Below are 25,098 nucleotides of genomic sequence, written 5' to 3'. Positions count from 1 at the left end.
TTCTCTTCATTATAGTTATTATAAATGGGACTTTCTTCTATATTTTTCTAACTGGGCAATACTTACATGTATGAAAGATATTTATGTCTTGTTTCAGTTCACTGAATTTTTAAAATATTTTATCTGGAAAAAACTTCAGACTTACAAAAAAGTTATAAAAAGAGAACAAAAGATTCACCCATTATTAGTATTCTTCTAACTGTTTATATCATTCTATCTCCCTTTTCATATAAATACATGCATGCACACAGACATAAATATAAATAATAACTTAAACACACCCTTCCCCTTTACTCACTAATACTTAAGTGTGTATTTTCCAAAAACAAGGACATTCTCTTAAATAACCAAATTATTATTAAATTTAGGAAATTTAACAATGATATCTTATTATTTAACCTACAGTGCATATTTTAATTTTGCCAATTGTACCCTTATTGTATCTTTTCTTTTTAAGATTTTATTTATTTATTTGACACACAGAGATCGCAAGTAGGCGGAAGGGCAGGCAGAGAGAGAGAGAGAGAGGAGGAAGCAGGCTCCCCGCTGAGCAGAGAGCTCAATGTGGGGCTCGATCCCAGGACTCCGAGATCATGACCTGAGCCGAAGGCAGAGGCTTTAACCCACTGGGTCACCCAGGTGCCCCCCCCCCCTTATTATATCTTAACCAGTCTTTCTACAGTCTTATGGTTTCTCATAGTTTCTTAGGTTATTCTTTGGGGTTTTACAGGAACAGAGAAATAACACCAAAGAATAATAGTAATTTTGCCTTATCTTTTCCTCTATTCCTCTTAGTATGATTTCTCAAAGCCTTATGCTACGTTGGTCACACCACAAATAGATCACATATCTAAATTTGAAAAGGGTTCTGTAACTTTTCTCTCCAAATAGAAGTATAGAAAAAATACCAGCTAATAAGCCAGTAGTTCATGACCAAGTCCTAGTTAACCAATGAGCTGTGCAATGCTGGGAAAAATCTTCAACCTCTATGAACTTCCTCATCAGTAAAATGAGAAAGTCGAGATAGATAATCTCTAACTCCTTTTCAGTACCAGAATTCTATGTCTGTAAGTTACTTAATTAAAAAAAAAGAAATCAAATATGCCTCACCACTTTTTCCAGCAAGTTTTTTGTTTCTCTGCATCTGTTCTCCACTTTTGAGTCTGGTTGAATGCATATTCCTCCCTTTACCTTTAATCATTAAAGCAGGATCCTGCATTCTTGAAAAAGAAATGTGTTTTTAAAATTACTATCATGCTTTCTACAACCATCCATAGAGAATCATATTAAATTTTTACCGAGTTTTTAAAACTGAAAGGTATTTCACTGAGTTGCTATCAAAGAGCATGGCACTTTAAAATATGGAGATGGCTCCTGAGTAAACTGCAGGTAATTCTGTGACAAGCATGCCGATTTTGGTGGTTTCTAGCTTTTTCTTTGTGCCACCCTGGGGTTTCTTTCCTGTAGGAGCAGTCACCTTTACAAGTATTGTGAGTCTCTTGCTCATTCTCTAAACTGCCATGCCACTATCTATTCACCTTCTAGGGACAAAGCGATAGGCTCTTTCAAGAAAACGGGACTTGCCATGTGGGATTACACTGATCAAAAACTGCAAAATACTGGAATAAAAACAGACACATAGCTGAATGGAATACTGTAGAGTCAGAAAATAAACCTATGTATAGATGGCTATTAAACTTACAATAAAGGAGCCAAAAATATACAATGAAGAAAGGACAATCTTTTTAATAAATGATGTTTGGGAAACTGGATAGCCACATGTAAAACAATGAGATTGGGCCTCAATCTTACATAACACACAAAAATCAATTCAAAATGAGTTAAAGACTTCATTGTAAGACCTGAAATCATAAAACTCATAGAAACAAAACACAGGGGGTAGGCACCTTGACGTTGGTCTGGACAATCATTTTTTGGCTTTGGCACCAGAAGCAAAGGCAACAAAAAAGCAAGAATGAAAAACCAGGGCTAATCAAACTAAAAAGTTTCTGCATGGAAAAGAACACCATCAATAAAATTAAAAGGCAGCCTACTGAATGGGAGAAAATATTTGCAAATCATATACCTGATAAGGGGTTAATATTCAAAATATATAAGGAACTCATAAAACTCAATAACAAATTAAGCAAACAATCCAATTCAAATATGGAAGAGGAACTAAAATGACATTTGCTCAAATGGCCAACAGGTGCATGAAAAGGTGCTCAACATCACTAATCATCCGGAAAATGCAAATAAAAACCACAGTAAGGTATCACCTCATACATGTTAAAATGGCTATCATTAAAAACACAGGAAAGAACAAGTGTTGCTGAGGATGTGAAGAAAAAAGAACCCCTGTGCATTGTAAACTGGTGAGGACACTATGGAAAACAGGATAAAAGATCCTCACAAAACCAAAAATAGAACTACCATATGACACAGCATTTCTACTTCTGGATATTTAGCCAAAGGAAATAAAATTACTATCTTGAAAAGATATCTGCACCTGTGTCCACTGCAGCTTTATTTACGATAGCCAAGACATGGAAACAACTTAAGTATCCATTGATGGATAAATGGATAAAGAAAAGTGGTGTATACACACACACACACACACACATATACATACATACACATACAATAGATTATTGTGTGTACATATACATACATACACATACACACATAATACATTATTATTTAGCCATAGAAAAGGAAATCCTGCTATTTGTGACAATGTGGAAGGATCTAAAGGGAATTATGCTAAGTGAAATAAGTCAGACAAAGAAAGACAAAAACTATATGATCTTGTAAGTGGCATCTCAAACAAAACAACCTAAACTCATAGATACAGAGAACAGATTGATGGTGTCCAGAAGCAGAGAGGTGGGGAGTGAGTGAAATAAGTGAAAGTGATTAAAACGTACAAACTTCCACCTATAAGAGAAGTCCTGGGGATAGAACATACATGGTATTACTGTACTGCATAGTTGGAAGTCATGGAGGGAGTAAATCTTAGAAATTCTCATGACAAGAAAAGAAAATTCTGTAACTGTGTGATGATGGATGCTAATCAAACTTAATTTAAAAAAGAAAGAATGGAAATTAGAATTAGGTTGAAATTCAACAAATCTCTCTTAACTCTGTCTTCTTTAAAAAAAATAAAAAAGTAGAAGAGTTTTCTGGGTTAAAAAAATTAACTGTACAGTAAATAAGGCAACAACACTGAAAAACAAAGCTCTTCACTTAGGGGTAACAGTGCATTGACTCTCGTGTCCCAAGCATAGAATTATCTATAAGGTCTGTAGCATATCTAAAGAGAAAGATGTAATTTGGGAGTATACCTGAAATTCTTAGTTGAAGAGATATTACTTATTTGATCCTCACTGACAAGAATCTTTGGTAAAATCTTTTCTGGCATATTATACAAGTCATCTGTGTGCTTTGCATCTCTGCTTGCTTTTAGTCTGGACGATCTCCTTAACACACATGGAGTATCCTGGCCAGATTTATTTTCCACTGAATTTGAATTTCCTTTATTATGCAGTGGATCACATGAGGTGACATTTTGATGAACCAAAGTTTGCAGCCCAAAGTTTGGATCTTCTAGAGTCTGTAATAAGATGAAAATACACAAAAAACTTTAGCAATGCAAAAAATTTAAAATGAGAAGAAATTAAGTTTTATCTTGTTCTTTGATTATAAAAAAATGCCTCTTATAATATGAAAGTACAAAAATTCACAGACCACATAATGAAAATGTAATAATATAATAAAAGCCAAAGCGGATTTAAAAGTCTAAGATAAGAAGAGCATAAGTAAAAATTATTCCTATCAATATTCATCCTTAAAATTCAAGGGCAAAACTAAGGTTACTCTGGATGCTTTAACTTCACAGGAAACAGGCAGCAAAAAATGACATATAAAAAGAGTAAAAATGTCATACTAGACCAGAGCAATGTTCTACTCAGCCCAGTGGTTATTGTTTTACAGTAGGAAGTTCGTATTTTGTGGAACAAAATTGTATATAACCCCCATTATATTGATTTTAAAAGGTTATCAGTAAATCACGAATGACTCTAACTTTCCCTTAATAATCCATTATAGATTTAACTTTCATGAAGATACATGTATTTTTACACATATCATGTAAACCTTTCTAGAGCCCATTTATATATACAGCTTGCAAAGCTTTTTAGTGTACCAAATTCTGTATTTTTATTATGGTTGAATAAAAGGGTATTTAATTTGCTCTCAATCTCTTTTTTACTTTTAAAAGGGTTTCTTTTTTCGAACACTTGCTAAATTCATGCTCACTCTATTAATACCCATCAGTTATAATCTCTTACATTTTACTTATAGTACCTCTTTTCAGATTAGGATACTGGAATGTTTAATTCATTCTTCATGCCCTATCCCCATGATTATTAGGTATTTTTTCTGGATTTTTTAAAAGTTTTATTTTGTTTGTTTTGAGATGTTTTCTATGAGAATTGCATGCAGTATTATGCCAGGTATGTATTTTACAACATGAACTTAGTAACGTGTTATTCAAATTGTCCCAAGAATGTTCATAAAAGTAGTCTGGTAATAGCCAAAAGAAAAAAAAAAGAGAAGAGATAAAAAATTAAAATGACTATCATTAGTGAATTAGTTAAATAAATTATATTTATATATTATATGTACACCCACACACAAAATATCCACATAGTGGAATAGTATTCAGCAAGTAAAAAGATTTTAGTATGCTACATTCACTGACATAGATAACCAAGATGTATAATCAAATTTTAAAAAGCTGCAAAATGTCAACTATACTTTCATAAAAAATATTTTAAAAAGTTGCAAAGTATTATGTATAATATGGTCTCACTTATACAGAATAAACTTACATATAATATGCATAGAAAAAATTAGAGACAGATAAGCCAAACTGTTAATAGTGATTAACTCTGAAATATGGAATTGTGGGGGACACTTTCAAAAATTGTATTATTATGTATATTGCTTTAATGTTTGATTTTTTTTTAATAATGAGGGTGTATTACTATTATAGTCAGGGAAAAAAAAATAAGACTCCTTTAAAAAGAAAAAAAAAACTGTCAACATAAAAAAGAGACTTGGCTAGTGGTAGCCCACTGCAGGGTCTCCAGGCATAATACTGCAGGAATTCTAAACCTCAGGAACTTTGCTACCTGACAGTAGCCTCAGATGTAGATTGCAAAATTCTGCTGAAGCCAGGCATAACTTCTCCTTCTCCTGGAAGCCCAACCACATATACTCTATCCTCAACTAGAAATTAATGTGGGGTATCTCATCTCTACTCTACACTAGGTAGGCATAGCAATTCTGTGAGCTAACAGGAAAAAACTCTGGTAGATAATTATTTCCTTCCTATACACAAGCAATCTAATAATAAGTCTCAGGTCTTTGATGAGAAACTTAACTACTTCAACATTTAAATCCCTTGAAAACTCTACCCTGGAATCTCTAGAAAGATCAGCTTCAAACTGAAAAAGCATCTTTTGGGTGTTGAAATTTGGGAAGAAGATCTGAATTTAAGATAAAGTATATGGGCAATGAAGACTTGGCAAAAGTCACTAGAAAAGGCAAAATCAGAGACTCACAGTTGCAATTACATGCTGCAGTGAAAAATGCTTGTCCTGCAGCTCCCCTGACTTGGAATCTTGTTCAAAGGGTGGAGCAGAACAAAGAGACTCAAAATTCACCTCTGTTATTTGTGTACAATCTTCACTGGTCTGAGACATCTTGGGCTCCACTCCTGAATATTCATTTCCAGCACTGAGACTGCTGCCTCCCCCTTTTCTGTGACAGATGGGTCCCACGTTGCCTTCTGATGATGTGTTTATGGCTGCTAACAACTCAGCTGGCAAGGCATCATCCTTTGTATTTTCTAGGAAATCTTTGGAACATGTCAAGGATACTGATATGGAACTTGGAGAGTTGCTCAATGAGACGTCCAACTCTTTAGGTTCAAAATCACTCATTACTTCAAACAGTCTTTCTTCCTGAGCCATTTCTGGTGATGTGAGTAACCTTTCTAAGGCAGAAACAAATGTTTTAAGAGAACTTTCTTCATCCTTGGTTTCTTCAGAATTCATGGTCAATGTGGCTTCCTTTCCAGATTTAGAAAACTTACTTGGTCCTGCTAAGATCTCTGGCTCTACTAACAGCTTCTCCTTTACAGCCACCACATCAGATACTTCAGCAGTAGTACCAGACAGAAAGCTAATTTCAGGAGCATTTCTGCCTGTGCTTAGTTCCTGCATATTCCAAATAGAAATTCCATCATTATAGCATATGCTAAAAATTAAAATTAAAACTTCATAGTTTTCTAGTTTATCATCTTGGTAAATTACCACTAAAGAGTTTTATCAATTTTCTTCCCCTTCCATAAAAAAAAAAAAATCTCTTTACTAATTTCCTGTACCAAATTACTAATGATTCTGAAGACATGGCTAAACATTCACAGTGGACCAAGAGCAAAATTGGCTGGGTCATATTAGCGATACCAATTATCTATTCAACTAAGTTTAAATTATTTGTGCAAAGAGAAGAGGCAGAGATGACATGAATAGTTAGATTAGTAGCTAATCTCAAAACTTCATTGCAGGTAATGACTGTAAAATTCTCCCTTGCCTAAAATCGCTCTTGGGGTGCCTGTGTGGCTCAGTTAAGCATCTGACACTTGATCTCAGGTTCATAAGTTCAAGCCCCATGCTGGACTCGACACTGGGTGCACAGCGAAAGGAAGGAAGGAAGGAAAATCACTACTGAATTTTATAAAAATCATTAATCAAGAATAAAATTGGTATAGTTTCACCTTCTTTTTGTTCCCCATCTCTGTATCACTATGTAACTGTGAAGTAAAAAGACCAAAGGAAAGAAGATCAGAGGGGGAAAAGAAGAAAAATAAAGATACAACTCTATGTAAGTATTACAAGCCTTAGCTATAAATCAATGGTTCTGCATTACAGTTAATTTAAACAGGTAACACAAAACTTACATTTATAAATGACTATGACTTTTCAAAGACATCATCTTAATAGGTTATATATACCTCTTCTTCTAAATTTTCCCAATGCTCAAAATATTATTAGACTCTCTTTTCTGAAACTGCTTTCAAAAACCATTTACAAGCCATTCAAAAGTATCAATTAAAATTAAAGACATTGGACATTGAAGACATTGGACATTTTTTTTTACCATTAAAAACTGTTAATGTGCTGGGCACCTGGGTGGCTCAGGTTGTTAAGTGTCCAACTCTTGGTTTTCAGCTCAGGTTCTGATCTCATGGGTCCTAAGATCAAGCCCTGCACTGGGTCTGTGCTCAGTAGAGTCTGCTTGGATATTCTCTCCCTCTGCCTTTTCTCCTACTTGTTCACATATGTGCATGCTCTCTCTTTCCAATAAATAAATAAAATATTTTTTTTAAAAACCTGTTAATTTGCTTGACCTTAAATAATAGAGTGGGTTTCAATAATTTTTGGCGATTTCTAAACATCAAATCCATCTTCCATTGACACACCATTCTCAAAGAATGCACTGTAATCTGTAAGCTCTCTGGTATTCTGATTTAAGTAAGAGAAGGGAAAACCATTTTACTCTCCCCCTTCTTTCCATACCCGTCACCATTTATCTTCTCTATGTATAGCATACAGAGCTTAAGAAGATATATTTATTAGTAATGTAAAACATAATTTGCTCAGAAAGATAAAAGAAATCTAGGGAAAAAATCAAGAACCAAATTCTATCCATTCTTTATGTCATAGTCCTCCTATTTGTAGAACTTTAATCTACTAAATTCAAGGCCATATATGTAATAAAGTATATACATTGGATTCTGCCTTAAAGGAACTTAATTTCTAAATAAAGACTGAATATATAAGTACGTAAGACATTAAATATGTATAAATAGTATCAGAAACACTGTATAAAGTCAAATGAATGGCATAAACAAAAGATGCCAGTGTGTTATGGTTTTCTGGTGGCCGGGGGGGTAGGGCGGGGGACAGACAGCAAGCAGTGGAGGGTTTTAACAATTGCTAGAAAAATGCCTGGTTAAACAAAGGTAACAAGGTTTTTTTACCACAAAACTTCTCAGAACATGTGCATTAAAATCTCTGAGGAAGGGCGCCTGGGTGGCTCAGTGGGTTAAGCCTCTACCTTCGGCTCAGGTCATGATCTCAGGGTCCTGGGATCCAGCCCCGAATCAGGCTCTCTGCTCAGCGGGGAGCCTGCTTCCTCCTCTCTCTCTGCCTGCCTCTCTGCCTACTTGTGATCTCTCTCTGCCAAATAAATAAAATCTTAAAAAAAAAAAAAAAACCTCTGAGGAAACTTTAAGATAGAGTAATCTCCAAACTTCTTTGTTCACAAAGACCCTTTTTCTCAGAAGATCTATTAATGTCATAGGATGCAAGTGATCAAGAAATACTGATATAGTCAGTGAATAATGAACATTAAAGAGGGAGCAATTAACCTTGGTCAAGATCACCAGAGTCATCTGAGATAGATCCATAAAGGAAAAAGGACTTGAACCAGAAATTAAAGATTTGTGAAGGAGTTGAAGAAGGGAAGATACATATTAAGTACCAAGTAGGTGCCAGACACCATGAACTATCACTGTTCTCAGTTCTCACAATAATCCTGTGAAATAGGTATTTCAATTGGTATTTTACACATGAAAATGGACATACTTGCCCCTGAAACACACACTTTCTGGTTCCATATTTTATGTTCTTTCCCTTGCTTTTTGGCTCCTGACTTGAACAAAGGCATGGAAGTAGTAATGTATAAGGTATACCTGAGATAAAAGAAGGTACAGGTATAGGTATGGTAAGGTTGACTTGGGGAGATCCTGGACTGTTTTGAGTCTGTTGTGGGCAGAGTCAGTCTTAAATTCCTCTAATTCCCCACAGCACCAAGGAGAAAGCAAAACCAAAAGAAGCACTCAATATGTGGTTACTGAATAACATCTGGAGGATGGGAAAGCAGTATCTAGCAGGAAACAGTAAATGAACTGTGGTAACAGACAAACCAACAGAAGGCATTTTTGCTACATCATCTCCACGATTAGTTTGATAATAAGTTATATACTTCTCTTCTAGATACACAATAAGAGACTAATAATACTGGATATGAAACACAGATCAAGGTACATTCTAAGGAAGGTGGTAGAGTAGAGGGACCCTAAGCTCACCTTATCCCACAGATTCAACACCGGTATAAATAATTCAGAAAATGACCCAATGACTGGAAGAACAAACTCATAGCTAAATAAAGAGAAGAGGACACAATGAAGAGGATAGGAAGGCCAGAGATGCAGTGGGGAGCTAAAAAGACCTGCAGGACCCTCCCTGGGAGGGAGAAACTCCATGTGGAGAGAAATAGGAGACAAACACACTATCACACTGAGGGGAAGACTGCTGGGAAAGACAAATTCCCATAACATTTGGCTTTGAAAACCAAAGGGGTCAAATTTCATAAGTTCTTACAACCAGTTGGACTTAAACCCTAGAACTTTAAAAATCAGCGAGCTTGGCCAGGAGGGTGAGAGGAAACAGTCCTTGTTTAAAGAGAGCACAAAAAACAACCTGCAGAGATATACCACAGAAGCAGCAGCTGATAAAACACTTGTGGAGTAGGGAGGGAAATCTGTTTATTCATCTCAGAGCATGTGCTAGAGGTACAGAGATCCTTGGGAGACTTCTCTAGAAACAAAGGAGCTGGATGGCAGGTGCCATTTCACACCCTGTCTATGCCCCAGTCTAAATACATGGCCACGCGCAGGAACCAGTGGGATGCAGACACTTCCTACCTAACTTGCTAGCAACATACCTCCTGCTCCTACAGATTTTGTGGATCCACCCCCTCCCAAAAGCTCTCTGCCAGAGCCCATCCAAAAAGGCACAAAAAGACTTCAAGTGCACGAGCAGCCCCAACAGGGGCCAGCACCACTCCAAAGTGACTCTTGCCCCAGGGAGAAGAAAAGACAAACCACATATACCAGTCTGAATGCAGCCCCGGCAGTGGGCTAGGAGCAGACTGCTGGTCTAACCGCAGGCACTGCCCACTAAGAAAAACCTCTAAGGGGACAACACAGACAAAGTGCTATGCAGTTTGGTGATACTGTCTCTCTGGAAAATGTCTGGTCTGACTCAATTGTCCACCCCAGGGCGGCTCCAAACACTAACAATAGAGGGACCAAATAGTGCCCACAACAGATAAGGAGCACTGTTGCACACAACTGGACTGAAGAAAAAGGTGGCTCTGCCACAATAGCAAGGTGCACACAACACACACAGAAGACGCCCCTGACGGACCAGGTTCTGGAGAATGCTACACTGCAGGACACTACAGGAACTCTTCTTCGTAAAGCCACTGATTTTAAGAGCAGGAGATGTAGCTGATCTTCCTAACAAGAGAAACAGATGCAGAGAGCTGGACAAAATGAGGAGACACAAGAATGTGTCTCAAATGAAAGAAAAAGAAAAAAATCACAGAAAGAGAGCTAAATGAAACAGGAAGTAATGTACCTGAGAGAGAATTTAAATAATGGTCATAAAGATACTCACAGAGAAATGAGTGGAGGACCTCAGTAAGACCCTTAACAGAGACAAAGAAAACATAAAGAAGACTCAATCAGAGATTAAGAACTTCACTGAAATTAAAAATACACTTAATGGAATAAACAGTAGACTACAGGAAGCAGAAGAACAGATCTGTGACCTGGAGGATAGAGTAATGGAAAGAATCAAGACACAAGGTAAGAGAAAAAAAATACAAAATGAAAACAGATTTAGGGGACTTGGCAACACTATCAAGCATAATAACACTCATATTATAGGAATCCTGGAAGGAGAAGAGCAAGAAATGGGGGCAGAAAATTTACTTGAACAAATAATAGCTGAAAGCTTCCTGAATCTAGGAAAGGAAAAGAAATCCAGATTCAGAAGGCCCAGACATCTGCCAACAAAATCAACCCAAGGAGGTACACACCAAGACATAAAGTAATTAAAATAGCAAAAAGTAGTGATAAAGAATTTTAAAAGCAGCAAGAGAAAACAGTTACAAACACGGGAAACCCCTTAAGACTATCAGCTGATTTTTCAGCAGGCCAGAAGAGAGCGGCATGATATATAGTCAAAGTGTGGAAAGGAAAAAAACCTACAGCCAAGAATACCCTATACAGCAAGGCTATCATTCAGAAAAGGAGAGATAAGAGTTTTCCAGACAAACAAAGGTTAAAGGATTTTTATCACCACTAAACCAGCCCTACAAGAAATGTTAAAGGGGACTCTCAGTGGAAACAAAAGACCATAAAGAGAAGGAAACAAAGTAGGGAGCACACACACAGTAAAAATAAGTGTATCTGTAAAAATCAGTCAAGGGACTCACAAAATAGAAAGATGTAAAGTATGACACCGTATACCTAAAATACGTGGGGAGAGGAATAAAGAATGGGTTCAAGCTTAAGCAACCATCAACTTAATACAGACTGCTGTATAAAGAAGATATTATATACAAACATAATGGTAACCACAAATCAAAAACCAGTGATACATATATAAAAAATAAAGAGAAAGGAATCCAAGTATATCACTAAGGAAAGCCGATTAATGGCGAGAGAAGAGAGCAAGAGAAGGAACAAAGAACTATAAAAGCAACCATAAAACAATAACAAAATGGAAATAAATACATATCTATTGATAATTACTTTGAATGTAAACAGACTAAAACATTTATCAAAAAACAGAGGGTGTCAGAATGGATAAAAAAAACTAGACCCGTCTCTATCCTGCCTACAAGAGACTTGTTTCAGACCTAAAGACACATGCAGATTGAAAGTGTAGGGAAAAAAAATGAAAAGAAAGTGAAGGAATGGAGAAGCACTTATCACACAAATGAATGTGAACAAAAGTCCAGGGTAACAATACTTACATTGGAAAAAATAGACTTCATTATTTTTACAAATAGAATTTCATTGTCCTTTTATTTGAACAGCTCATAAGAAAACACTTCTTTAATTTAAAATCAGTTAATTAACATATAGTGTATTATCAATTTGAGAGGTAGAGTTCAGTGATTCAGCAGTTCCATATAACACCCAATGCTCATTACATCATGTGCCTTCCTTAATGCCCACTACCCAGTTACCTCATCCCCTGACCTACCTCCCCTCCAGCAACCGCTAGTTTGTTTCCTATGATTAAAAGTCTCTTATGGGGGGCGCCTGAGTGGCTCAGTGGGTTAAAGCCTCTGCCTTCGGCTCAGGACATTATCCCAGGGTCCTGGGATCAAGCCCTGCATCGGGGCCTCTGCTCAGCAGGGAGCCTGCTTCCTTTCCTCTCTCTCTGCCTGCCTCTCTGCCTACTTGTGATCTCTGTCAAAAAAAAAAAAAAAAAAAAAAGTCTCTTATGGTTTGTCTCCCTCACTAGTTTTATCTTGTTTTATTTTTCCCTCCTTTCCTCTAACCTCCTCTGTTGTGTTTCTTAAATTCTACATATGAGTGAAATAATACGATAATTGTCTTCCTCTGATTGACTTATTTCACCTAGCATAATACCCTCTAGTTCCATCCATTTCTTGCAAATATACAATAGAATATTACTCAGCCATCACATTTAGGTTCCTAATTTTCAGTTTATTTTTGTGTGTGGTTTAAGAAAGTAGTCCAGTTTCATTCTTCTGCAAGCAACTGTTCAGTCTTCCCAACACTATTTGCTGAAGAGACTATTTCCCTTTCATATTTTTGCCTTCTTTGTCAAAGATCAACTGACCACAAAAACACAGATTTATTTCTGGGCTCTCTGTTCTATGTTTCTGTTTTTGTGCCAGTACCATACTGCTTTGATTACAACAGATTTACAGTATAACTTGAAATCTGGGGTGGAGCTATTTCCAGCTTTGTTTTCCTTTTCAAGATTTCTTTGGAGATTTGGGATCTTTTGTGGTTCCATACAAATTTTTGGATTGTTTTTTCTAGTTCTGTGGAAAATATGTTGGTAAAATATGTGGAAAATATGTTTTGATAGGGATCGCATTAAATATGTAGATTGCTTTGGGTAGTATGGACATTTTAACAGTATTTGTTCTTCTTATCCATCAGTGTTGAATATCTTTCCATTTGTTTGTGTTGTCTTCAATTTACTTTATCAGTGTTTTATAGTTGTCAGCATATGTCTTTCACCTCCTTGGTTAGGCTTAATCCTTGGTATTTTATTGGTTTTGATGCAGGTGTAAATAGGATTTAAAAAAAAAATTCTCTTTCTGCTGCCTCATTATTAGTATATGGAATGCAATTTCTGTATACTGCTATTGTAACCTACAACTTTACTGAATTTATTTATCAGTTCTAGTAGTTTTTGGATGGTCTTTAGGATTTTCTAAATACAGTATCATGCCATCTGAAAACAGTGCAAGTTTTACTTCTTCCTCATTATTTGCATGACTTTTACTTTTTTGTTGTCTGAATGCTGAAGCAAGGAATTCCAATACTATGCAGAATAAATGTGCTGAGAGTGGACATGCTTGGCTTGTTCCTAACCCTGGGGAAAAGCTCTCAGTTCTTCCTCATTATGCATCATGTCAATATGGGTTTTCATATATAGGTTTTATTATGTTGAGGTATGTTCCCTCCAAACCTACTTTGTTGGGGATTTTTATCATGAATGGATGTTTGTCGGGTTTGGCAAGCACATGACACTCCAGTGGCGAAAGGTCTTGAGCCAAACTTTGCCTCTACTTTTATTTTGAGTTTTATCAATATACCACATGCAAGAAGGATATACCAAAATACCAAAAACAAGAAGGAATGTGTAGCTTCAAGATCAGGACAATAATATATGGGGCAGCAGGTGACAGAAGCAAGAAGCGCTTTGACATATGAACAAGGCAAAGAGTTCGCGAAGCGCGTGACCACTGCAGGTACCTGAATTTCTTCAAAATTTAAACATTTGCTCCCTAGATGAGAACCTTAGGCACAGTAAGAATCTAGCCGCTTTCAGCCAAGAAACTTCAAAGAAGGCCTAGCATTCCAGGCACTCCTCCTTTGCTTTTCAATTAGTCTCATCCAGGGAGGTATATACAAGTCAGATTTTATCAATCCAGGCCCTGTGAATCCCCACATATGTGTACTCTGTCAAATGCTTTTTCTGCATCTACTGAAATGTTCATGTTTTTTTACCCTTTTTCGTTGATATAATGTAGCATGTTAATTGTTTTACGAATACTGAGTCACCCCTGTATCCTGGGAATACATCCCACTTGATTGTGGTAAACAGTTTTTTAATGTATTGTTAGGTTCAGCTTGCTAACACTTTGTTGAGGACTTTTACATCTATATTCATCAAAGATATTGGCCTGCCACTCTCTTTTTTTGTGGTGTCTTTTTTGGTTTTGGTATCAGGGTAACACTGGCCTCACAGGATGAATTTGGAAACCTTCCTTCCTCTTCTGTTTTTTAGAACAGTTTGAGAATAAATATTGACTTTTTAAATGTTTGGTAGAATTCGCTTGTGAAGTCACGTGATTCTGGACATTCTGCCGTGGGGAGTTTTTCATTACTGATTCAGTTTCATTGCTGGTAATTGGTCTGTTCAAATTTTCTATTTCTTTATAACTCAGTTTTAGGAGATGATATGCTTCTAGGAATTTATCCATTTCTTCTAGGTTGTCCAATTTGTTGGCATATAATTTTTCATATTTTACAATCCTTTGTATTTCTATGGTGTTGGTTGTTATTTCTCCTCTTCCATTTCTGATTTTATTTGTATGAGTTCTCTCTCTCTCCCTGATGAGTTTGACTAAAGGTTTATCAATTTCATTGTTCATTTCAAAGAACCAGCTCCTGGATTTATTGATCTGCTCTACTATTTTTTTAATTTCTATTCTGTTTATTTCTGCTCTAATCTTGTTATTTCTTTCCTTATCCTGCTTTTGGGGTTTGTTTGTTCTTCTTTTTCTTGCCCCTTTAGGGGTAAGTTTCGGTTATTTGAGATTTTTTTCTTCTTGAGATACATCTGTATTGTTATAAACCTCCCTCTTACACTGCTTTGCTGCATCCCAAACTTTGGAACTGTTGTTTTCATTTCATTTGTTTCCATGTATTTTTCTTAAAGCTTTATTTATTTATTTTAGAGAGAGAGTGGTGGAGGCAGGGGGAGAGGGAGAAAGAAACTCTAAGCAGACTCCATGCTCAGCACAGAGCCCAACATGGGGTTTGGTCTCATGACTTGGAGATCATGATCTAAGCTGAAACCAAGAGTCAGATAACTAAGTGACGGTGCTACCCAGGCACCCCTCTCTCCACGTATCTTCTGATTTCCTCTTTGATTTTTTGGCTGACCCATTAAGTGTTTGGTAGCATGTTTTTTAACCTCCATATTTCTGTGATCTTTCTGTATTTTATCTTGTGGTTGAGATTTAGTTTCATAGCATCGTGGTCAGAAAAGATGTATAGTATGATTTTGACATTTGTGAATTTGTTGAGACCTGTTTTGTGGTCTAACATGTGAACTGTTCTGGAAAATGTTCCATGTACACCTGAAAACAATATGTATCCTGCTGTTTTAGGATGGAATGTTCTGAGTATTTCAGTTAGATCCACCTGGTTCAATGCTCATTTTCAGCTACTGTTTTCTTACCGATTTTCTGTTTGGATGATCTGTCCACTGATGTAAGTGGAGTGTTGAGATCCCCTGCTATTATTATGTTATGATTGATTACTTCCTTTATGTTTGTTATTAACTGCTTTACGTATTTGGGTGCTACCTTGATGGGTGCGTAAATATTTACAATTGTTTTATCTTCTTATTAAATTGTTCCATTTATGATTATGCACTGTCTTAGTCTCTCGTTTTAAAGTCTATTTTGTCCAATGTGCTCAAGTTGTATCACAAAGCTGTAATCATCAAGACAGAATGCTACTGGCACAAATACCAACACACAGATCCCCGGAACAGAACAGAGAGCCCAGAAATGTAACCTCAACTCTATGGTCCACTCATCTCTGACACAACAGGAAAGAATATCCAGTGGAAAAAAGAGAATCCCTTCAACAAATGGTGCTGGGAAGATTGTACAGCCACATGCAGAAGAGTGAAACTAACACCATTTTCTTACACCATATGTAAAAATAAACTCAAAATGCATGAAAGACCTAAATGTGAGACAGGAATCCATCAAAATCCTAGAGAACACAGGCAGCAACCTCTGCGACTTTGGCCACAGCAACTTCTCCGAAGGCAACGGAAACAAAGGCAGAAATCAACTACTGGACTTCATCAAGATAAAAACTTTTTCACAGAAAAGGAAACAGCTGACAAAATCAAGACAAGCGACAGAATGGGAGAAGATATTTGCAAATGTCTTATCAGATAAAGGGCTAGCATCCAAAATCTATAAAGAACTTACCAAGCTCAACACCCAAAGAACAAATAATCCAATCAAGAAATGGGCAGAAAACATGAATAGACATTTCTGCAAAGAAGACATCCAAATGGCCAACAGAAAAAATGAAAAAAAATGCTCAACAACACTTAACATCAGAGAAATAGAAATCAAAACTACAATGAGATACCACCCTACACCAGTCAGAATAGCTAAAATCAAAACACAAGAAACAAGTAAGTGTTGGTGAGGATGTAGGAAAAAAAAGACCCCTCATGCACCTCTGGTGGGAATGCAAACTGGTGCACCTGCTCTGGAAAACAGTATGAAGGTTGCTCAGAAAATTAAAAACAGAACTACCATTTGATTCACTAATCGTACTACTGGGCATTTATCCAAAGAATATGAAAACATTAATTTGAAAGGCTATATGCATCCCTATGTTTACTGCAGCATTATTTATAATAGCCAAATTGTGAAAGCAGCCCAAGTGTCCACTGAAAGATGGGATATTATTCAGTCACAAAAAAGAATGAAATCTTGCTATTTCCAAAATCATGCATGGATCTAGAGAGTATAATGCTAAGTGAAGTAAGTTAGAGAAAGACAAATACCATATGATTTCATTCCTATGTGGAATTTAAGAAACAAGTGAACAAAGAAAAAACAGACAAAAAAAAAAAAGACTCTTAAATAGAGTACAAACAGATGGTTATCAGAGGGGAGGTGAATGGGGGGATGGGTGAAATAGGTGACAAGAATTAAGAGTACACATATCTTGATTAGAACTGAGTAATATACAGAACTGTTGAATCATTTTGTACACCTGAAAGTAATAGAATACTGTATGTTAACTATACTGGAATTAAAATACAAAAAAGAAACACAGATCAAGAAAATACCATTTCATTAGAGATAGGGAAGAACAAATACTGGAAGGGGTTTTTAGACAAGAACACATTTCTATTAAAATGGTTTAGTTATATTCTCACCCAGGGAAAGAACATAAATGGGCTTGATACTTTAATTAATATAATTCTTAAATAAAATCTAAACACATGATCTGTAAAGGTAATCTCTGATATACAGACCAACCTTTTCTGGGTCTGGCAAATTTTCAGGATTTTCAGCCTCAGGCCCTAGAAGGTAACAATATGTTTTACTCCAGTTTTATTAGAGTCCTAGAAACATAACTCTGACTTAGCATTTCTTAATCAAAATAACTTGAAATTCTTCTCACAGGCATTCATGTGATACACAAAACATTTTATAAATATTATACCTAATTATTGATATAAAAGTATCATTACAGTGGCAATGAAAATACAAAAGAAAATTCTTCCATTTCTTAAAAAAACACTTTACACAAAGATAAGTAAAATTATAATTATTTAGTATTAGTTTAGCTAAAACCTCTCTATTTTGGTTGTTATTCTAAGTATAGGTAACTACAGGAGGAAAAATCATACCTACTTGCTCAGGGTCATCATCTCCTCCATTATAGTTAATACAACATAAATTAAAATCATGCCATCAAGTTAGGCATGAAAAGGAAAAACCCAAGTAGGGGCAAAAAGGAATCAACAGGTTGTCCTAAGTGACTTCCATTTTATTATCCTCTCCTCATCCTGCTCCCTCTGCAATTCATACCAAGTGAAAGTGAAGGAGGACCAGGGGAAAAAGATGGTTCTCCTACACCACTCCTCTTGCCTCCTACCTTCAGAATCAAGGCCCAGGCACTCTGATATATTTAGGTAGGGGTTTAGGGTTCACTGGTGTTTCAAGCATTTATTTGAATCATTCTTTTGGTTTCTTTCGATTAGGCAGTATCTAGAGCTACAGCATAAGACAAGTAATTATTTGCTGAACCTTAGCATGCATCCTCATAAACAGGGTTTTCAGGGGGGGAAAACCCATAAATATGCTTCCTGAGTTTTACATCATGCAAAAATCTGCTTTTTATTGTTATTGTTTTTGTTTTGTTTTGCTTCATCTTTGCCATTTGATGATGATAAACTAGGAATATAAGCTAGAAGGGTTAACATCATGGTATTACACACTCTCACAGGATGATGAGCAAAACATTACTAAGTAACTTATTCTTGCATTAGAACCCTCTGTGCCAAGCAATGATGACTGTATGTTCTGCTATGTATATCTTGTTATTTAAAGTTTTATCTCTTGTTGTGTAAAATTTAGTATATGTGAAACATAGTAATAGATACATCTTCAATTATCTTCTTTTTTTTTTAAATGTCAGATCCTTGGGGGGTTAGTTTAAAAACAGAGACTTCATCCTCTTTCCTCCTCTGAATTGTAAAGAAAATCCTCAAAGCCATCTCTTTTTGTATTTTTAATCACCTCATAATCAAAATGATCACTTTTATGCCAATAGTTGGTATTTTTTAAATTTGATAAGTTGGTATATATTATGCTAATCTGACTACTATATAAAAATAAACATATTTAAGTACTTCTCATTTTCTAACTACAAAATTTACTTAAAATAGTTTTTACAAATCAAAAAAATTGTGGAGGGTGCCTGACTGGCCCAGTCTTAGATTTTGTACATTTTCTACTTAACACCTGAAAGAGACAAAATGTAGTAGTAGTAGTATGTACGTATGAAAAATAATTCAAGGGGCACCTGGGTGGCTTAGTTGGCTAAGCGTCTGCCTTCTGCTCAGGTCATGACCCCAGGGTCCTGGGATTGAGCCCCATGTAGGGCTGGCTCGCTGGTTGGCAGGGAGTCTGTTCCTGACCTCTCCCTCTGTCCCTCCCCTCCTGCTTGTGATCCTTCTCTCTCTTTCAAAATAAATACAATTCTAAAGTACCAAATGAGAAGAAAATGCTCAGGGGCGCTGAATTTTAACTTATAAGCAAAAGTGACAATTACTAACGATAATTTATTTTGACCATTCTAGAGTTTGGTTAGAATTACTCTTTGAATTGGGAGGAAGAAAATAGGATTGTATTAAAACAGAGTTAGCTAAACTAGTGAACAATCTAATAGTTTCCTTACATGTGATTTAATCTAAAATCTGAATGAAAACAAAATGAACTTTCATTCTAAACACTCTGAAAGGAATGAAGGAAAGAGGGAGTTGCAATGAAGTATCAGAAGGGAATTCTGATACTATGGGCGTCTAGTCACATCAGCTCATGGCAGCAAGAAAGACCACAAAGTTATAAAGGAAGAGCCAGTTAAAGACCTCTGACTTAGAAGTTTATTGAGTGTCATGGTAAAAGTACAGAGATGCCAAAAACATCAAATGGCATTAATGGCTCCCAAAACACCAAATGTCCTGCATTTCCTATTCTTCTAACCTTCTACCCATTTGGCCTTCTGAGAGCTGTTAATGCAAATAAATCCATACCTAACTAAGCCTTCTATTTTTAGGCACAGACAAATTTACTTTATATGACTCTACCCATAAAAACATACCTTGAATGCTTTGGTGGTTCACTGAAATTTTTGCCTGGGAAAATGACCCAGTGAACTCTGGAAAACTTCTATTCCTAAAAAATAAATTATTTAATAAATAAACAAAAGTTTTGAAGTGAAAAAAAAAACACTACTTCTCATTTAAATATAATTCAAGGTTTTTTTTCATTTAAAGGAATTTCAAAGTTGCATAATTATTTTTGCTCCATCATTCGATTACTTTTACAGTTACTACAAATTTGTTAACATTTACATTTCAAGTGACTGCAAAAATGAAGGAACAGCTGAAAATTAATGGATGAAATTTAGGAGTATAAATAAGACAACCTTAAGTTTAGTTATAAAAGTCACTTTGGAATGACTGTGTATCAAATGAGGGTAGTGGGGGAGAAAAAATTGGTTCTGAATTATGTTCCTTGGTTATCTAAATCCTCAAGTACATTGAAAGTTTGTCATTACAGTTTTAGATGTAAGTACAAGTCACTAATGAGAAAATTCTCAAGTATTATTTATCATTCTTCTATTTTACAGTAGAAGAACATGTATGAAATATTGATGGAAAGCGGTTGAAATAAGGGTCATGCCTAATCTATAATTTTTATCATCTGCCCTGGGATAATTAAAAATTGATTGAAGAAAAGCAATCAGTTAACTACTTTTTCCCCTCAATCCAATTTACTATATGCAAACACAATCAAGATATCTCCCTTTAAAACAAACAAAAAAAGCTTCTTGTTTTAGCTGTTTTTTGTTTTTTGGGTTTTTAAAAAAATTTTTTTTTTTTAAAGATTTTATTTATTTATCTGTCAGAGAGAGAGAGCGAGAGGGAGCACAGGCAGACAGGGTGGCAGGCAGTCAGAGGGAGAACCAGGCTCCCTCCGGAGCAAGGAGCCTGATGTGAGACTGGATCCCAGGGCACTGGGATCATGACCTGAGCCGAAGGCAGCTGCTTAACCAACTGAGCCACCCAGGCGTCCCTGTTTTAGCTGTTTTAAGAGCAGTTTTTAGATACCAGGTATAGCTACTTGAAGCCTAAGCAAGAATAATAAATTGAACACTCTCTCCTGTTGAAAAACAGAAATGATTAATATAAGCCACCTTAAAAATGGAAATGAAACTGCTCAATATATATAATTTCTAAGGCATATAGAAAAGAATGTTGATTTTTTTCCCCTAAAATGCAATTCTTTGAGAAGAACAAGCTGATTTAAAACAAAACTGAATCATACTTTGAGTCAACAATAGAATTTTTCCCTTTAATTGCAAAAGAGAATTTAAGACATAATTCTGAAAATAGAGCAAACTCTTAACTAAACTATTACAATATAGTCATTTATGTTAGGCAACATAGCAAACATTGTACATGTCTAACAGTAGAGGTATAGTTAAATGTGTCACAGTACAGTCAAGTTATACAGTGAAATACTGTGAGGCCATTAAAATTCATGTTTTTAAAAATATGACACGAGAAAATAATTATGATTTATTATTACTTAAAATTTTTAAGTAGGATACAAAAGAATACCCACGGAATGATTTTATTTCATAGAAAATATAAATAAAGCTATATACAAAGCCTAAAATAAAATGTACCAAAATGTTAACAACAGTTCTGGGCAGTAAGATTATGGATGCTGTGTTAGTCTTCCCTTGTTTTTTCTTCTCCATTTCTGGAGATGAACTTATAGTGCTGATATATTCAGTAATAGGGTTTTTAAATATAGTGGTTCTCAAAATTTTTTGATCTTTGATCTCCTTTATACTCTTAAAAATTATTGAGGAACCCAAAGAACTTTAATTTATGTGGCATATACTTACTTATACTCACATATTAGGAGATAAAATTGGAAAAATTTTATATAATCACTAATTTAAAAATAACAGTAAAAGCACACTTGTCGGGGTGCCTGGGTGGCTCAGTGGGTTAAAGCCTCTGCCTTCAACTCAGGTCATGATCCCAGAGTCCTGGGATCGGGCCCCGCATCGGGCTCTCTGCTCAGCAGGGAGCCTGCTTCCTCCACTCTCTCTCTGCCTGGCTCTCTGCCTACTTGTGATTTCTGTCAAATAAATAAATAAAATCTTTAAAAAAAAAAAAAAGCACATTGTCATAATGAGCACTGAAGAATATACAGAATTGCTAAATCACTACATTATAAATCTGAAATGAATATAACACTATATTAACTATACTGGAATTAACATAAAAAATAAAATTAAAAATAAATAAAATGAAATTTAGGAGTATAAATAATAATATAAGTAATAATCCAATAACATGTGATTACATGTTTATGAAAATTTATTACATTTTACAAAATGAAAAAAAATTAATGAAAAGAATAACACTATTTCACATTAAAAAAAAATTTTTTTAAAGATTTTATTTATTTATTTAACAGACAGAGATCACAAGTAGGCAGAGATGCAGGCAGAGAGAGAGAGGGAAGCAGGCGAGAGAGAGAGCAGAGAGCCCGATGCGAGGCTCGATCCCAGGACCCTGAGACCATGACCTGAGTTGAAGGCAGAGGCTTAACCCGCTGAGCCACCCAGGCGTCTGGAAGGAGTATTTTAAGTATAGTATCATACCAAAGCAAATATCACATCAAAACTCTAAAAAGGAATAACTTCTTTAAAGCTTACTGGAAATACAGAAATTGAAACACCAATGGACTTTTTTTTTTTCATTTATTTATTTTCAGCGTAACAGTATCATTATTTTTTCACCACACCCAGTTCTCCACGCAACCCGTGCCCTCTATAATACCCACCACCTGGTACCCTGACCTCCTACCCCCCCTCCACCTCAAACCCCTCAGATTGTTTTTCAGAGTCCATAGTCTCTCATGATTCAACTCCCCTTTCTCCCTAACTCCCCCTTCTCTCTAACTCCCCATGTCCTCCATGCTTTTTGTTATGCTCCACAAATAAGTGAAACCATATGATAACTGACTCTCTCTGCTTGACTTATTTCCCTCAGCATAATCTCTTCCAGTCCCGTCCATGTTGCTACAAAAGTTGGGTATTCGTCCTTTCTGATGGAGGCATAATACTCCATAGTGTATATGGACCACATCTTCCTTATCCATTCGTCCGTTGAAGGGCATCTTGGTTCTTTCCATGGTTTGGCGACCGAGGCCATTGCTGCTGTAAACATTGGGGTACAGATGGCCCTTCTTTTCACTACATCTGTATCTTTGGGGTAAATACCCAGGAGTGCAATAGCAGGGTCACAGGAAAGTTCTATTTTTAATTTCTTGAGGAATCTCCACACTGTTCTCCAAAGAGGCTGCACCAACTTGCATTCCCACCAACAGTATAAGAGGGTTCCCCTTTCTCCACATCCTCTCCAACACATGTTGTTTCCTGTCTTGCTAATTTTGGCCATTCTAACTGGTGTAAGGTGATATCTCAATGTAGTTTTAATTTTAATCTCCCTGATGGCTAGTGATGATGAACATTTTTTCATGTGTCTGATAGACTTTTTGTATTCTGTGCCATTATGATCCATTGCTCTACCTTGCACTTTGAACGGATCTTTCACCAGTAAGTGATTGTAAATTGTGCATTTGTCTTTTAGAAAATACTGTTTCACTGAATTATGCAAATCTTCCTTATATTGATAATACTATTAAACATCAAAAAGACCCCTTTTGTAAATATTACCACTGATTTCACTGGAAAATTTTAAGTACTGGAAGCCATCAAGGTCAAGGTGGTACAAACAAGTTTTCTACACTAATATTCACATGGAAGCTTGAATTTTTTTCATTGGCAACAAATACCACCAGCTGTTTTCCTTGAAGTGACTGGCTTACTTCACTGATTTTGAAGAAAATGTCTGCCATATACCCAAGTGTGAATACCATTTTGTCTGCCAATCATTCTTTCAAGTTAAAAGAAAAAGTGAGCTAATTTTCTTATAATGTTTACAACTCAAGCAAGTACTCTCAAGACTACCACACTTCAGTATTCACAGAAGTACTTAGACATACTTCCCCCATCAACACAACCATATCAAAAAGATATATATTCAAAAGTAGAAATTTAATTAAACAAGAATTTTTCTGCTTCACCACATGCATTAAATGAACCTCGGCTTTTTTCTTCCTAACTGCTAGTTCATGGCTATGAAAAATATAGCCACTGCCCTAATCCTAGTAAGGCTTCAGCATTTTACTTACCATTTTCTTTAGCAATCTATGTGCAAATGTCAGTACTATGAAACAGGCAAATAACAGGTTAGTATTATTATGAAAATAGTTCTGACCTCAAAAACCGCCTGGAAAAAGTCTCAAGGACTCCCAAAGAGTCCATAGACCATACTTTGAGAATCATGGTTTTAAAAGAGCTGAAAGGATAAAGTCTTTTAAGAACAACAGTCCTATAAAGCCTAATTTCAATAAGGTCTATAAATTATTCCTCCATGCTATGCTATAGATTTTCTTTTTAAATAATATTAGTAGACAGAAAATCAACTTAATATGAACCAAACCTTCTCATGAAATGAAACTTATCTAGAATGTTTCAAAATAACATATTTAGATTGCTAAAGGGACAATTATTTAAAAATATACAATAATTCTAAAACTCTTAAGAAAATGAAGACTCACTTTAAAGAGTAAAATTACAAAAAGAAATCTACAATATAATAAAGCCCAAAATTAGTATACTTACGGGAACAGAGCTTCATTTTGTTCCATTTCATCTTGAGGTTGCTAGGGGGAAAAAAGGTAGTTTTCTTTTAACTGATAAATTCTAATACAATGCATTAATTAAAAATTTAATATTTAAAAAATTCTTGCATTATTCTTTCTTAGCATCTTCACTGCTATGGTAAAATATATGCAACATAAAATTCACAATTTTAACCATTTTTACACATATGGGTCTGTGGCATTTTGCACATACTATTGTACAACCATCACCAGCATCCATCTAGAGTACTTTTTCATCTTTCCCAACTGAAACTCCATACCTGTTAAGCACTAACTCCCCATTCACCCCTCTCTCAATCCATGGTACCTATCCTGCTTCTTTCTTTCTACTACTCAGTCTCTACTGTGACTACTCAAAGTACCTAATATAAAAGGAACCATACGATATTAGTCCTTTTGTTTCTGACTTATTTCACTTAGCATGAGGCTTTAAGGTTCACCCATGTTGTACCATGTATCACTATTTCTTCCCTTTCTAATTACATTGTATGTAACACGTTTTGTTTATCCCCTCATCTGTTGGTGCCA

At 35.7% G+C, this 25,098-nt stretch overlaps 1 protein-coding gene across 1 annotated transcript in view; it reads right to left on the bottom strand.

Moving 5' to 3' along the window:
- ANKRD31 (ankyrin repeat domain 31) overlaps window positions 1-25,098 on the bottom strand; it is a 148,545-nt gene that overhangs the window by 101,439 nt on the left and 22,008 nt on the right. The window contains exons 4-10 of the mRNA XM_032335946.1: window positions 24,530-24,570; window positions 19,856-19,929; window positions 17,506-17,549; window positions 6,845-6,880; window positions 5,628-6,284; window positions 3,345-3,613; window positions 1,111-1,220 (exon numbers count right to left, since the gene is read on the bottom strand). Of these exons, the coding sequence (XP_032191837.1) occupies window positions 1,111-1,220; window positions 3,345-3,613; window positions 5,628-6,284; window positions 6,845-6,880; window positions 17,506-17,549; window positions 19,856-19,929; window positions 24,530-24,570 (1,231 nt within the window). The remainder of the gene's footprint in view (window positions 1-1,110; window positions 1,221-3,344; window positions 3,614-5,627; window positions 6,285-6,844; window positions 6,881-17,505; window positions 17,550-19,855; window positions 19,930-24,529; window positions 24,571-25,098) is intronic.

Source organism: Mustela erminea, chromosome 3, assembly GCF_009829155.1.
Source record: "Mustela erminea isolate mMusErm1 chromosome 3, mMusErm1.Pri, whole genome shotgun sequence".
Taxonomy (NCBI): Eukaryota; Metazoa; Chordata; class Mammalia; order Carnivora; family Mustelidae; genus Mustela; species Mustela erminea.
The sequence above is the reverse complement of the archived record's forward strand: the minus strand, read 5'-3'. Positions and strand labels throughout refer to the sequence as shown.